Here is a 15,812-nt window from a genome sequence, read left to right as displayed (position 1 = left end):
GAATGCACCAGAAGACAACAGGAAATGTCTAACCACCATTTTAATCTACCCCACCATCACCCACCTCTCCAACGCCACCCCCACCCCTCACCTCAGTGATAATCTTGACGAGGAATTTTACTAGTGGGAGGAAAAGTATAGATTGTGGTGTAAATTGTCACGGCTGGTGTTTGTTGAGTAAGAACATTTATATGTGTATGATAGGCTTTATTAGTATAACACTTGGTTTGTATACATATACTCAATGGGTAAGTACACCTGCTTCTCAGCTGCATTGCCCTCAGGAATAGACAACTCTAACAGCAATTCAGTGGACCACAGGGCTACAGGGGGAAAGAATATCTTATACATGTAAAGTAGAGCTTGAGAACTATGATAAGCATTTGCAGAAATGTCTCTGTGTAACACAAAAAATATCAGGGAGAATTCAGGTTGTTCTGAGTGCTGCAGCTATGCGTTTTCCACATCAAATCCAATCTCTTTCTTTCAGTGTTTCCTCTGCATCAAATATAGTCAGTATGCATTGTAAATGTCTGCAGAGAATAGTCTGTTTATTTCCCTATAGCACCAACACTTAAAGCTGAACTACACACATGTTTTACTTAATCCACAGACCTAAAGGGGAGTGTTACAACCAGGTAAGGAAGAGATCTAGGGTTCCCTTTCAGCTTTCACCTGGTCTTACCGTAACGGTTTTATTTTTAAACACACTTTTTTTAGCTCCTTCTTGGTGAATCCTTGTTCAGCTCTTCCCAATTATAAGGCAAAGAAACCAGCACAAACAGGTTTTCTTAGATTTCAAGAAGAACAGTTGAAATTTATTAAACTTAAACTCTAATTCGGTTGACGCCTACAGATACACGACACGCCCACGCAAGCATGCCTATGCGATACACACAAATAGAGACAGAAAAGAGCAGAAGAAATAAAGTGGAAAAGTTTGAGGCAATAACTGAAGAGTTTTTGTTATGGTTCTTCGAGCTCACTGTAAAGTCCTTGATTGCTTTTCATTGGGGCCCAGTATTCTTCTTAAACCTTGTTCGCTGTAGGAGACTTTTCTCTCTTGGGGTTCATGTGTCTTCAATGAATTCAGAGGCTTGTGAGAAGGAGAATGGAGCAAGCAGACAGCAGAGGCTGTGGCGAGCCAGCCAGGAGAGATCTTCTCAGTTCAGGAGCATTCTGCTTTCTGCCCAAACTATTTGTACAAATTCAAAAAACTCAGGTTGCCCAGCAGGTTAGTCATGTGACTAGCTGGTTTGACCATGTCCGTATGTGTATTCGGCCATCTTAGCAATCAGCCTGGAATACGAACTCCCCCACCTTCAACGTCTAGTGATCAAAAGTTCTTTGTGGGTTGAATGTGTCAGGTAATGGTCCTTTGTCCTTTCCAAGCACTGTCTGTTAATATGCAAATGTCTTTCCAGCTAAGGGTTCATTGTGGGTTGAATGTGTCAGGGAATGGTTGCTTTGTCCTTCCAAACACTGTCTGTTAATATGCAAATGTCTTACCAGCCAAGATCTGGCAATTGTTTAAGGCTGCGTTTTCTGACAACGCCACCACTAGATGGTGCTGCAATGGCATATGCTTAAATGCAGCCTGTGCCACTAAAATGTCACAGTCTGCGACGTCAGGCAGCTGCCAGGATTAAAGATGGCGCTGCTCAAGTAATCACACAATGGCAACCTAAACACATGGCAGCACACAATGGCCGGAGGGGAGGGAGCGAGCGGGCCGGGGAAGGGAGGGAGTGAGCGGGAGGGCAGGCAGTGAACGAGCGGGCGGGTGGGTGAGCCAGCAGTCGGGGTTGTGGCAAGCGGGAGGGGGGGTGGTGAGCGAGCAGGCGGGTGGCGGGGGTTGGGAGTGGGTGGCGGGGGAAAGGAGGAGTGCGCACCTGCCACCAGCAAGGTCTTCGGCCGCACTCTCCCCGCACCCGCTCTCTACCCACTCCCTAGACCCTCTCTCCCCCACCCCTGCTCTGTCCGGCCCGGATCCCACCACCATCTGCCCGTGTTACGATGACTTCATCCGCGCATGCGCCAACCCCATCTACCCGCATTACGCGATGATGTCATCTGCGCATGCACCAACAAGTCCTGGCACTGCGGAACGCAGCACATGCGCAGAGGGTAGGAACCAATCTGTGCATGTGCGCAGATTGGCGCAGTCGGATGGCGTAAGCTGCCGGCTGCGTTGTCAGTAATCACTTTGATTTTTTAAAGCAAGTCCTTTCTTAACTTCAACAACAGTTTGAAATTTATTATGCCTCATGCTTGGCAAATGGGGGCCTGCATGACAGGAGTCAGATAAATTGTTGGAAAGTGCATTTTATTTCCTTTGAGGAAAACGTTATTTTTTTTTATCAAGAGACCATTATTTAAACTCTTCATCAAACTAGTAGCTCAGTAACATCTGAATTGCTCGATGACACAAACATCAATTGCACAATTATTCACTGAAGCAGATGTATTTTTAAAGATGGCAGCAAGTAGATGAATGTGCCGTTTTGGGATGGCTTTGTGTAATGGCACAATGATTCTAAGGCAGAATAAGCCATGTGTTAGTTGCGTCTTTGGAAATCTGAAACAGAGAATATTGGAAACACTTAGCATGTCAGTTAACAACTGTGGAGAGAACAGAGAAATTAATATTTCAGGTGTGGACCCTTCTTCAAAACTGGAAGATATTACAGATGCAGAGTATTTAAAATGGTGTGCTGTCCTCTACGTTAATGAGACCAAGTGCAGATTTAGTGTCCACTTTGTCAAACGCCTTCATTCTGTCCTCAAGTACTATCCTGAACTTCGTTATTTACCACTTCAGTTTCCTGTTTCCAACAAGAACAACACCAACTTGCATTTATTTGGTGCCTTGAATGTAGGAAAACATCCCAAGGTGCTTCACAGGAGGGTAGTCAGACAAAAATTGGCAACGAGGTAATTGAGATAAATCTTAGTGAGGTAAGTTTTAAGGAGGGTCTTAAAGGAAGAGAGAGAGGTGGAAGACAGAGGTTTAGGGAGGGAATTCCAGAGCTTAAGGTCTGAGTGGCTAAAGGCATGGCCACCAATTATGAGGTGAAGGGAGTGGGGGTTGCAGAAGATGCTAGAGTTTGAGGAATGGAAAGTTTTGGAGGGTTTTAGGGCCAGACTGGTTACAGATATAGGGAGAGGTGACGCATTGAGGGATTTGAACACAAGGATGAGAATTTTAATATTTAGGTGTTAATTGACCAGGAGGCAATGCACGTCAGCGAGCATAGAGATGATGAGTGAGCTGGGCTTGGTGTGGTTTAGAATACAGACAGCAGAGTTTTGGATGGGCTAATGTTTACAGAGGGTGTAAGGTGGGAGGCCAGCCAGAAGTGCATTGGAATATTTGATCCTGAAGGTAACAAGGATGAGAGTTTCAGCAGCAGTTAGGCTATTATGCTTTGATTTGACTTCTCCAATTAAGCCACAGCCACGTCATCATATCGGGTATCTGTTGTTTTCTACTTGATATATACACAGTTCCCTGTATTGTATCTAATTATAAATTAAAAAGGTATAGTTCCCTTGTGTGATGTTCTATTCAGTCTTATCAATGGAGCACAGCACATAAAACACATTCCCTGGGAACATCCAATGCTTCTATGCATAACTGCTAAAAATTTTTAAATAATTGCTTATCATAGTGTGGAGAAGCAGCAGAGGGACCTACTCTTGATTTGTTTCGTTATGTGTGGGGAACTGTCTGGCTTCTGCTGAACACCTTTACTTGACCAAAATCAGGAACTCACTGTAAGGGAAATTGCAACAGCTGTCTCCTGACAAAGGAATGTAAAATTGTGAAATGCACAAGAGGTCAGACTGCATCTGGAAGAGAAAGGTAGATCAGTATCTTGGCAAGTAATTCTTCATCAGAACCATCAAAAGTTATCTTTTTCTCTTTCAGATGCAGATGATCTGTGCAGTTCCAGTATTCTCTGCTTTTATTTTAGCTTTCTCATGTTCTCATATTGGCTTTCTTTTTTAAATAAAAAATGTCTTTACTAATGAAAAATTAGAATTTTGTATCACAGACAGCAGTTAACATAGAATCTATTTGTGTGTTGTAATGATCTGGTACATGTAGTGTTAATGTTTCCCTTTGTGTTTTAGTTTAATTAAATGGAGATGCTTTTCCCTGTTTGCTGCTTGAACACCCAAACCCCACTGAGTCACTGCTAATTAGAAGCTGGGAATTTGGGAGATTCTTTCTGCATTACATGAAAGGGAGGAGTTGAGTTCTGCCTATTCAGAAAATATATATTGAAATGTTATAGTCAGGGAGATTAGATTATTTATGACTATATTGTGCTGGGACAATATTTCCAAATATTTTTCATACTTGGAACAGCTCTCGAGAAACCAGAGATGGGCTGTTATTTTACTTTTTAAAATAAAAAAATTAATTGTAAATAACCTTTTGAGATTTCTTGGTAATTTGAGTATTAGTAGCTCTGGGACAGGTGCCAATGTTGTAAATCTTTCCCCAACTCGATCTGGGTGGGGCTTCTCTTTCTGGAATGAAGTAACATTCTTGGAAGTTGCCATGACATTTGAGATGGTGGAAGATGGTGAAACAATATAATTTCATTTATCTACTTCAACTAGATCGCAAAAGCTTTGAAAACTTACAAAATATTGTGCTTTGCTAGAGCCGTTCAGACTCAATAAATAACTATAAAGTGATCTGTTTATGTTTAACTATCCTGTTCAGTTAAGTGCATTATAATAGTGATTTTCTTGAAAGCAAAATTACATGTAGAGTTCTTCATTTGGAAAAGATGATTTGTTCAACTGACCTCCCTTCAGCGGTAGATGAATAACCAACATTTCATTTCCCACAGTAACCATATTACAGCTCCTTTGAATTTTTGAATCTTAGCCCTGAATAAGGGACAATGGGCCTGCATTCACTAGGAACTGAATTAAAACTGCCGTGACGAATTTCACTTTTGATCCTAAAGATATTTCATCATTCTGGCTTAGTTTAAAAATTGCATCCAGAAATGAATGATTATTGTTCAAGTTACAGCACCATCCAGTCCACTGGTTTTAGTAATTCATTTCTGAATCCTTTAGAAATTTCTTGCAGCTGTAAATAAGGCAAAAGATTGCAAAATCGTAGTCAGCAATCCTAGATAGCCATCTCCCTAGTCTATGCTGTGTGATGTAGTTAGGATGCACTCAATTAACTGGAACTGATAATGCAAGGGCAGCATTTAACTTGTGATAGAGACAATCTTGGTGTCCAATTGATCCTTCAGATTGTTGTTCTACTCCTTTTAAGTGACATCACATAAATTTATCAGTGGTGGTTTATTTTTTTCTGCTGGAAATTGTCAGCCCACTGATATCAGTTTTCAGGCCTGGCTTCTTTTATCTGTAAACTTGAATTTTGGAAAAGCAATCTTCAAATTTCCAAGAACACATATTATAAAGCAGTAAGAGGGAGGGATGGAATTTTCCATTAACATTTACAGAGGTGTCTGAAACTCATTGTGACTTCTGGGATGTGGTGTAAATGTAATGATCTGAAAGTCGTTTCTCAAAGTTATGAAAAGAATCCAGAAAAACACCTAAAATGTTGTCTGTAGATAAGTACATTGCCTGATCCAATAAACATTACAGAATAGAAAGATCTCCACCTAAACTGAATTAACTGATAGTATCCAACTCAACGGTAAATCAGCCTCTCAGCATAGCAACTGGATAAAATCAGCCAGGGTTCTCGCTCCTAAATGCTACACTGAGGCTCCTGCTGGGAAATATCCATGGTAGACACTTGGTAAGAATAGGATTGGCTTTGGCTGCAATGCCCTCTGCAGCCAAATTACATGTCAACACGCGTCATCTTCTAAAATCATAAGATGGCAACTTAGTACAATAAGATTTTTCTTCCTTTCTTTCTCTTCCCCTCTTTCCTACTCCTTGCCCACCTCCCTCCAGTTTGTACCCCTCCTGAAAACAATGACCTGTGTGTGAACCAAGAATGTAGCTTTGACACCCATGCAACAAGGCAGTCCATTTCCTTCATCTCATCTCATCTTATTGTGCCCTTGGAACCACATTGTGCTCTTGGAATCAAAGCAGTTGCTATCCTAGAGATGTTTGATCATGTTTCCTCCCCCCATTCCCCACCCCTGCCCTAATAGATGTACTGGATTGTTATATGCTTATCCATTGCTTACTATAATCACTAAACCAGTTTTCATTTGCACTCTGTGTTCTTCAGTTGCTTATTAGTGAAGTTGATAATATAAAATCTTGTTTTAATTTGATCTCCATTTCATATCCATCCAGTGGCACCAACAACACCCAGCTTTACCTCACCACCATCTCGCTCGACCTCTCCACTGTCTCTAATTTGTCAGGCTGCTTGTCCGATATCCAGTGTGGATGAGCAGAAATTTCTTCCAATTAAATATTGAGAAGACTGAAGCCATTGTCTTCAGTCCCTGGCACAAACTCCACTCCTCACCACCAACTCCATCTCTCTCCCTAGCAACTGTCTGAGGCTGTACCAGACTGTTTGCAACTTCAATGTCATATTTGACCCCAATATGAGCTTTCAACCACATACCCGTGCTGTCACCTATTTCCATCTCTAACATTGTCTGACTTGGCCCCTGCCTCAGCTCTCTGCTGCTGAAACCCTCATCCATGCCTTTGTTACCTCCAGAGTTGACTATTCTAATACACTCCTAGCCAACCTCCCATATTCTACCTTCTATAAACTTGAGGTCATCCAAAACTCTGCTTTCCGTGTCCTAACTTGCATCAAGTCCCATTCATCTAATACCCCTGTGCTTTCTGACCTACACTGGCTCCTGGTTAAGCAATGTCTTGGTTTTGAATTTCTCATCTTTGTTTTCAAATCCATCCGTGACCTGCCCGCCCACCCCCCCCAATCTCTGTAATTTCCTCCTGCGTTGCAACCCTCCGGGTTATCGCCTCTCCTCTAATTTCGGCCTTTTGAGCATCCCGATTTAAATCACTCCACCACTGGTGGCCATGCATTCAGTTGCCTAGGCCCTAAGCTCTGGAATTCTGGTGCTTTTGCTAACGCTGTTGGGGAGGGTTTAAACTAATGTGGCAGGGGGATGGGAACCAAATGAGGAGGTCAGTGGACAGTAAGGAGGTAGGAACTAAAGCCTGTAAGGAACTAGATAATGAAGTCAGCGTGACTAAGGGAAAGAGTAGGCAGGGAGCAGATGATGAAAGCAAAGGGACTGGTGGTCTGAGGTGCATTTGTTTTAATGCAAGAAGTGTAGTAGGTAAGGCAGATGAACTTAGGGCTTGGATTAGTACCTGGGAGTATGATGTTATTGCTATTACTGAGACTTGGTTAAGGGAAAGGCATGATTGGCAACTAAATATCCCAGGATATCGATGCTTCAGGCGGAATAGAGAGGGAGGCAAAAGGGGTGGAGGAGTTGCATTACTGGTCAAAGAGGATATCACAGCTGTGCTGAAGGAGGGCACTATGGAGGACTCGAGCAGTGAGGCAATATGGGCAGAACTCAGAAATAGGAAGGGTGCGGTAACAATGTTGGGGCTGTACCACAGGCCTCCCAACAGCGAGCATGAGATAGAGGTACAAATATGTAAAGAGATTATGGACAGATGTAGGAGCAACAGGGTGGTGGTGATAGGAGATTTTAATTTTCCCAACATTGACTGGGATTTACTTAGTGTCAGAGGTCTAGATGGAGCAGAATTTGTAAGGAGCATCCAGGAGGGTTTTCTAGAGCAGTATGTAAATAGTCCAACTCGAGAAGGGGCCATACTGGACCTGGTGTTGGGGAATGAGCCCGGCCAGGTGGTTGAAGTTTCAGTAGGGGACTACTTTGGGAATAGTGATCACAATTCCATAAGTTTTAGAATACTCATGGACAAAGACGAGAGTGGTCCTAAAGGAAGAGTGCTAAATTGGGGGAAGGCCAACTATACCAAAATTCGGCAGGAGCTGGGGAATGTAGATTGGGAGCAGCTGTTTGAAGGTAAATCCACATTTGATATGTGGGAGGCTTTTAAAGAGAGGTTGATTAGCGTGCAGGAGAGACATGTTCCTGTGAAAATGAGGGATAGAAATGGCAAGATTAGGGAACCATGGATGACAGGTGAAATTGTGAGACTAGCTAAGAGGAAAAAGGAAGCATACATAAGGTCTAGGCGGCTGAAGAAAGACGAAGCTTTGAAAGAATATCGGGATTGTAGGCGCAATCTGAAACGAGGAATTAACAGGGCTAAAAGGGGTCATGAAATATCTTTAGCAAACAGGGTTAAGGAAAATCCCAAAGCCTTTTATTCATATATAAGGAGCAAGAGCGTAACTAGAGAAAGGATTGGCCCACTCAAGGACAAAGGAGGAAAGTTATGCGTGGAGTCAGAGAAAATGGGTGAGATTCTAAACGAGTACTTTGCATCGGTATTCACCGAGGAGAGGGACATGACGGATGTTGAGGTTAGGGACAGATGTTTGATTACTCTAGGTCAAGTCGGCATAAGGAGGGAGGAAGTGTTGGGTATTCTAAAAGGCATTAAGGTGGACAAGTCCCCAGGTCCGGATGGGATCTATCCCAGGTTACTGAGGGAAGTGAGAGAGGAAATAGCTGGGGCCTTAACAGATATGTTTGCAGCATCCTTAAACACGGGTGAGGTCCCGGAGGACTGGAGAATTGCTAATGTTGTCCCCTTGTTTAAGAAGGGTAGCAGGGATAATCCAGGTAATTATAGACCGGTGAGCCTGACGTCAGTGGTAGGGAAGCTGCTGGAGAAGTTACTGAGGGATAGGATCTATTCCCATTTGGAAGAAAATGGGCTTATCAGTGATAGGCAACATGGTTTTGTGCAGGGAAGGTCATGTCTTACCAACTTAATAGAATTCTTTGAGGAAGTGACAAAGTTGATTGATGAGGGAAGGGCTGTCGATGTCATATACATGGACTTCAGTAAGGCATTTGATAAGGTTCCCCATGGTAGGCTGATGGAGAAAGTGAAGTCGCATGGGATCCAGGGTGTACTGGCTAGATGGATAAAGAACTGGCTGGGCAACAGGAGACAGAGAGTAGCAGTAGAAGGGAGTTTCTCAAAATGGAGACGTGTGACCAGTGGTGTTCCACAGGGATCCGTGCTGGGACCACTGTTGTTTGTGATATACATAAATGATTTGGAGGAAAGTATAGGTGGTCTGATTAGCAAGTTTGCAGACGACACTAAGATTGGTGGAGTAGCAGATAGTGAAGGGGACTGTCAGAGAATACAGCAGAATATAGATAGATTGGAGAGTTGGGCAGAGAAATGGCAGATGGAGTTCAATCAGGGCAAATGCGAGGTGATGCATTTTGGAAGATCCAATTCAAGAGTGAACTATACAGTAAATGGAAAAGTCCTGGGGAAAATTGATGTACAGAGTGTTCAGGTCCATTGTTCCCTGAAGGTGGCAACGCAGGTCAATAGAGTGGTCAAGAAGGCATACGGCATGCTTTCCTTCATGGGACGGGGTATTGAGTACAAGAGTTGGCAGGTCATGTTACAGTTGTATAAGACTTTTGTTCGGCCACATTTGGAATACTGCGCCGCAGTTCTGGATGCTTTGGAGAGGGTGCAGAGGAGGTTCACCAGGATGTTGCCTGGTATGGAGGGTGCTAGCTATGAAGAGAGGTTGAGTAGATTCGGATTATTTTCATTAGAAAGGCGGAGGTTGAGGGGGGACCTGATTGAGGTGTACAAAATCATGAGAGGTATAGACAGGGTGGATAGCAAAAAGATTTTTCCCAGAGTGGGGGATTCAAATACTAGGGGTCACGAGTTCAAAGTGAGAGGGGAAATGTTTAGGGGGGAGATGCGTGGAAAGTTCTTTACGCAGAGGGTGGTGGGTGCCTGGAACGCGTTGCCAGCGGAGGTGGTAGATGCGAACACGATAGCGTCTTTTAAGATGTATCTGGACAGATACATGAATGGGCAGGAAGCAAAGAGATACAGACCCTTAGAAAATAGGCGACATGTTTAGATAGAGGATCTGGATCGGCGCAGGCTTGGAGGGCCGAAGGGCCTGTTCCTGTGCTGTAATTTTCTTTGTTCTTTAAACCTCTCCGCCTCTCTACTTTGCTTTCCTCCTCTAAGATGCTGCTTAAAACCTACCTCTTTGACCAAGCTTTTGGTCATCTACCCAATTATCTCCTTATGTGGCTCAGTGTCATTTGTTTTTCATAAAGCCTCTGTGAAGTGCCTTGGGATGTTTTATTACATTAAAGGCACTATATAAATACAAGTAGTTGTTGTTGCAGTACTAAAACATTTTCGGCATGGCATATCTCTTGCAGCGTTCTGCTTCAGGCCACATTAAATCCACACCAACAGTGAATGAGGATTCTGCCCACCTTGCACCTTCATTGATTGAATTGCAATCCCGATCGACCGTGCACAGATCCGACAGTGACACTCAGGATCTTCTGGCAAAGAACATAATTGTAAACCAGGAACCAAAAAGCACAGCATATAAGGTACGATTTATTTTTATGAACTGAAACCTGACAATTAGCCCTAGCTACATGTCCCTGTTGTGAAAGCCTATGAATGTTTGGGAACATAGAAAGGGAGGAGGCCAGTGGGGTGGGTATGGTCAGTAGGGGTTGGGAGTGGCAGGAATTGTGGATAATGGTCAGGAGCGAGGGAGATAGAGGCTCAAACAACAGCATTCTCTAAGTTCCAGGTCAAATTCAATGCTTTGGAACTGTAAACTAATAACTACCATCAAAACACGTTTGTATTTAAATTAGATTAGATTAGAGATACAGCACTGAAACAGGCCCTTCGGCCCACCGAGTCTGTGCCGAACATCAACCACCCATTTATACTAATCCTACACTAGTCCCATATTACTACCAAACACCCCCACCTGTTCCTATATTTCCCTACCACCTACCTATACAAGTGACAATTTATAATAGCCAATTTACCTATCAACCTGCAAGTCTTTTGGCTTGTGGGAGGAAACCGGAGCACCCGGAGAAAACCCACGCAGACACAGGGAGAACTTGCAAACTCCACACAGGCAGCACCCGGAATCGAACCCGGGTCCTTGGAGCTGCGAGGCTGCGGTGCTAACCACTGCGCCACTGTGCTTGGTGGCTTGGTTCTTCCATCAAGCAAACTTGTCAGCAAAGCAGTGTCGTAACATTGTATTAGGTTAAGCCAGGATATGAGGCTGGATTTTGCCATGGAGGTGGGAGTGCCGGCAATTTCATGTAGGAGTGCTGTGTGCCTGTCATCCGATGTACATCTTGGGGAGGAGGGCTACCCGCCGGGAAGCAGAGGAACATCAATTAGGCTCAGTATTAAACCAATTGAGTGGTCTATTTCCTCACATCTCAATTTCTCCAACAGCGCATGGGCCCCATGCTGAAGCCAAAACCCCGCTGTTGTCAGGAAGTGGCCTCCCTGTTGCAGGCCGGGGGTGGGGGGGCTAACGAAAACTCCTTTAAATCCCTGCACTTCGAGCCGCAGGGATCAGCGGTCCACAGCTGCCACCGCTGGACGTCTTGTGGAGGGGTTACCCCTCCACAGTGATGGTCTGGCAGCTGTGGCCTCACATATTTTCAAATATTTCCGAAGTCTGCAGAGGGTTGCCTCTATTTTGAGGTGCCTTGCGGTCCCCTACATGCATCAGCCATTAGCCAGCACCCACCACTCCCGGTGGGGCTGCCGGCCACCCTCTCAGGTGCTCCCATTGGCCCTCATGCCTGTGCAGCCCGTCCACTGTCCCTAATTGGATGGTGCTCCCGGAGGCCGCCTGTTAATTGGCTGCCGCAGGAACATCGCAAAGTCAGGCAGGACTCTGACACCATCAGGGCCGGGACTTGCGTATGGTCCCAACACCTGCCGGAAAATTCAGCCTATGATTTCTGTGAATGAAACTGGTTTTTAACTCCTTACATCCATGGCAGAATTAAAGATGCTATCACAGCTCCAAATGCTTCACTTTTCTCTCAATTACATCATTAAAACAGAGAGGTATTTCAGAAAGTGCGAATTGCTATCGAGTAACCTTAAGTGATTTCTACAACTGTTTATTGTAATCAACAGCTGAAGAACTAACCTCTTCCCACTTTTATTCTTTCTTATAGTCTGAAGTCAGTAACACCAAATTACCAAAGGAATCAGTAGAAATTGAGCCAGTCCCTTTCGAAGAGAATAGTTTCAAAGAACCGATGAACCTTTCTGTTAACGTTGGATGTAAGTTGTCTTCCCTATCCTCGCTGTCAGTTAGCATTACTGCCCCACCCTTGTCTCAGATGAATAAGGCACATCATGTAAAGCGGAGATAGTATCACAGACCACCATGTGACACAACAGAATGAGATGTAAAGGGCAAAAATAGTGTGTTCCATTTCCTGGGCTAAAGGAACAAATAGATATCAGAATTGCTATAGTTAATAAAATGGACAACTTAAGTGTGCAGTTTCCTTTCTCCTCCCTTCCTGAAGATAGTGACTCATGTAAGGGTACAATCCAATGGATGGCATTAACCGTGTTAACTTGCTGCTTTATTTATGAACATGGGCAGTGAGTTTTGGCAAGCTATTCATTTGTTAGAGCAATGTGGCTAAGTCTGATTATGTTATTCATTGATGCGCACACGCACGTGCTTTCCTGCAAGAATCATTCCACAATGTTCAGAAGCAGGACCTTTTAGATGACATTATTCTTCTCTCTTCATCACTTCTTCCTAACTGGGATCAAAGTCAGTGACCTTAACAAGGTCATGGGACAGATCAACTTTGAGAATCTCTTGGTCTGTGTGGCTCCCTGCCACACTAGATGGAGCAACCATAACTTAAATCACTGGAGAATCTCTCACAAAACATTATGAAAGAGACACAGTAAAAGTAACGATGCTATGCTTCACTTATACAGGGCATTGATGAGACCACATCTCGAATACTGTGTGCAGTTTTGGTCTCCTTATTTAAGGAAGGATGAGTGTGTTGGAGGCGGTTCAGAGGAGGTTTACTAAATTGATACCTGGAATGAGTGGGTTGTCTTATGAGGAAAGGTTGAACAGATTGGGTTTGTTTTCACTGGAGTTTAGAAGAGTGAGGGGAGACTTGATTGAAGTATATAAGATCCTGAACGGTCTTGACAAGGTGGATGTGGGTGAGTCCAGAACTAGGGGGCATGGTTTTAAAATTAGGTGTCACCCTTTTAGGACAGAGATGAGGAGAATTTTTTTTTCTCTGAGGGTTGTGCGACTTTGGAACTCTCTGCCTCAGAAGATGATGGAGACAGGGTCATTGAATATTTTTAAGGCAGAGGTAGAAAGATTCTTGTTAGGCAAGGGAATCAAGGATTATCGGAGGTAGATGGGAGTGTGGAATTTGAGACAAACAGATCAGCCATGATCTTATTGAATAGCAGAGCAGGCTCGAGGGGCCGAATGGGCCTACTTCTGCTCCTAATTCGTATCACCAAGGGGAGGGAGATCCAGAGATGGGGAGGGGGGAGAATTATAAAACGCACTCTGACAAATTACATTACAGTGTTACTTGTATTTGCAGTTATGCATAAGACACAGTATTTTGACAAACACTAAAACAACTAAATGACTCAAGGTTTTTGTAAATAGCTTTATGATAGTAATTTACTCTGTTTGGTGGACTGTTAATAATGCTGTTGCTGTTGACTAGATCCTGGGGTTAATGGATCTCATGATTTGACAATGGATTCACTGGATGGAGCACAACATGACAAGGCAAACACCAGGTAAAAAGTAATAGATGACAAAAATGTAAATAAGGTGCAGTTAATGGTTACACAGTTAATAGTTACACAAGAGTCAAGTGAGTTGAATATACACACCACAAATGAGAGGGAGAAGGGGGGAGAGAGAGAGATAAAAACAATCATACAGGAATCAGATGACAGAATGAGAAAGGGACTTATATAATCAAGGAACAAAGATGCAGTCAAATGAGAGAGAGAGAGAGACAGATGGGAATGAGTGTGAAGTTGTTAAGCAGGGAGAGAGAGATGAGTGATATGTAGTCAGTCAAGAAGCAGGCAGAGCATGAGAAATGCGTAAGGCAGTCAGATTCTGATGTGGGTGAGAGTGAATCAAATGAGGTGTGGGAGAAAGTCAGATGGATTAAGTCAGAGTTTCTCTCTCTTCCCCTCTTTCCTCTTTTTTTTTTCTAATCCCCTTTCTCTTTTTTTGCCCCCTCTTTTTCACTCATTAACTCTCACACAGTGGGAAACATGAGAAAGAGAGAATTGTTGGTGCTCAGTAATACATTTAGGAATCTTCACTGAAAGATAAAGGATATAAAGCTGCATTTTTTTTCCAGAGTTCATGAATATAATTTTGAGGTAAATAAGGGATGGCTGGATAGTGCTATTTGTAAAGTGTGGACTTATAATTAGACCTGTTTTAGAGATTAATCAGGATGATGATGTACGATTGATGGACTGCTTCTTAATCATGCTGAGGCAGGTAGCCTAGCACTAACACAGAAAGCTAGTTGTCTAAATCTTTTGTGTGTGCTAATAGTAACAACAACTTACATTTATACAGCGTCTTTAATGTAGTGTCTTTAATGTAGTGAATGTAGTAATAAGAGGAAATATTTGAATCCTAAAGTGCCAACCAGTAAAAGCGGGGCAGGGAAATGTGGGTGGTGCAAGAAGGAGTGAAAAGGAGATGGGAGAAATAATTAATGGGATGGGAAAGGTGAGCATTTTTGTGATAATATTGTGAGTATATAAATTGGTTTCTCGAATTGGAAGCATATGTATTGAAGCAAATGAATGAGGTAATTGAAATACGAATAATCTGGTTATACCTAGGAAATCAAAAATGCTAGGTTATAGGCCTCTATATTAAATCCACCCATGATGGGTAAGGGAGAGTTGGAGGTTAAAAAGTAAAATCCACTAAATGCGACCCCAACCCACATTACCAGAGTTGGGTTTCGGGGCATCTAAGTGTCCTGCCGTGGAGAGGTGGGAGGACACTTAAATAAAACATTTAAATTGGGAGCCCGATTTGATGTTAACTGCTGCTGCACAGATTTCACTGGGATTGGGACACTTGGTAGTGAAACAAACAGGAATTGCTGGCTGCCCAAGGTTTAAGCTTGTTAAGCACTCTTAATGAGCCAGTAAAAGCAGGAGTACTCCCCCAGGCTTCTAAAGGAAACCTTTGGCCTCCCCCAGCCCTGATTGGCAACCTTCCCCTAATCCTCACAATCAAAGCCTCCTTTCCTACCCATTCAATTACTGACCTCCCCTCTCCTGAATGCCGACCTCCCATTTTCCTGATTGTCAACCTCTTTCAATTGCCGACAACCCCACTCTCCTGAGCACTGAATCAGCCCCCACTTCCCCCCTCACAAATTGCTGGGAAAGGTCCCCAAGGGTTGGGCTAGATTTTGCCAGCCTTCCAGGGACAGGACGGGGGGGGCACTTAAGAGCCACTTAAAAGCCTCTCCTTGCCGCCGCTGGTATTTTACCAGAGCTCGGTGGGGGTTGGGGGGCCCTTCTGCCATGTGGAGGTCACTGAGTAATAGCTGGTAAAAGGGTTCACCATGCTTTTTCCGCCTGGCATCAGGTCCCCCGTTCTGGGGACAAAATCTAGCCTGGCATTTCACACTTAACCTCCAAGTGATTTTCTTGAAGTTGCTGCATTTACATATTAATTGCCTATTAAGTGCACCACAGAAAGCTAAGTCTAGTAATTGACAGCATAAGTACCCTTTCAGTGACATGGTAATTGTTAATGACTGCCAGTC

General features: G+C 43.6%; 2 protein-coding genes across 5 annotated transcripts in view; one reads left to right on the top strand and one right to left on the bottom strand.

The window, feature by feature from the left end:
* trim66 (tripartite motif containing 66) overlaps positions 1–15,812 on the top strand; it is a 249,251-nt gene that overhangs the window by 213,364 nt on the left and 20,075 nt on the right. For all 4 annotated transcript variants that reach the window (XM_068046334.1, XM_068046337.1, XM_068046335.1 and 1 more), the window contains exons 11-13: positions 10,350–10,529; positions 12,153–12,261; positions 13,713–13,788. In XM_068046334.1, the coding sequence (XP_067902435.1) occupies positions 10,350–10,529; positions 12,153–12,261; positions 13,713–13,788 (365 nt within the window). The remainder of the gene's footprint in view (positions 1–10,349; positions 10,530–12,152; positions 12,262–13,712; positions 13,789–15,812) is intronic.
* The window catches only part of rpl27a (ribosomal protein L27a), a 327,304-nt gene that overhangs the window by 304,060 nt on the left and 7,432 nt on the right, over positions 1–15,812 (bottom strand). The window lies entirely within an intron of this gene.

The sequence above is a fragment of the Heterodontus francisci genome, chromosome 14 (assembly GCF_036365525.1).
Source record: "Heterodontus francisci isolate sHetFra1 chromosome 14, sHetFra1.hap1, whole genome shotgun sequence".
In the NCBI taxonomy this organism is placed as follows: Eukaryota; Metazoa; Chordata; class Chondrichthyes; order Heterodontiformes; family Heterodontidae; genus Heterodontus; species Heterodontus francisci.
The sequence above is the reverse complement of the archived record's forward strand: the minus strand, read 5'-3'. Positions and strand labels throughout refer to the sequence as shown.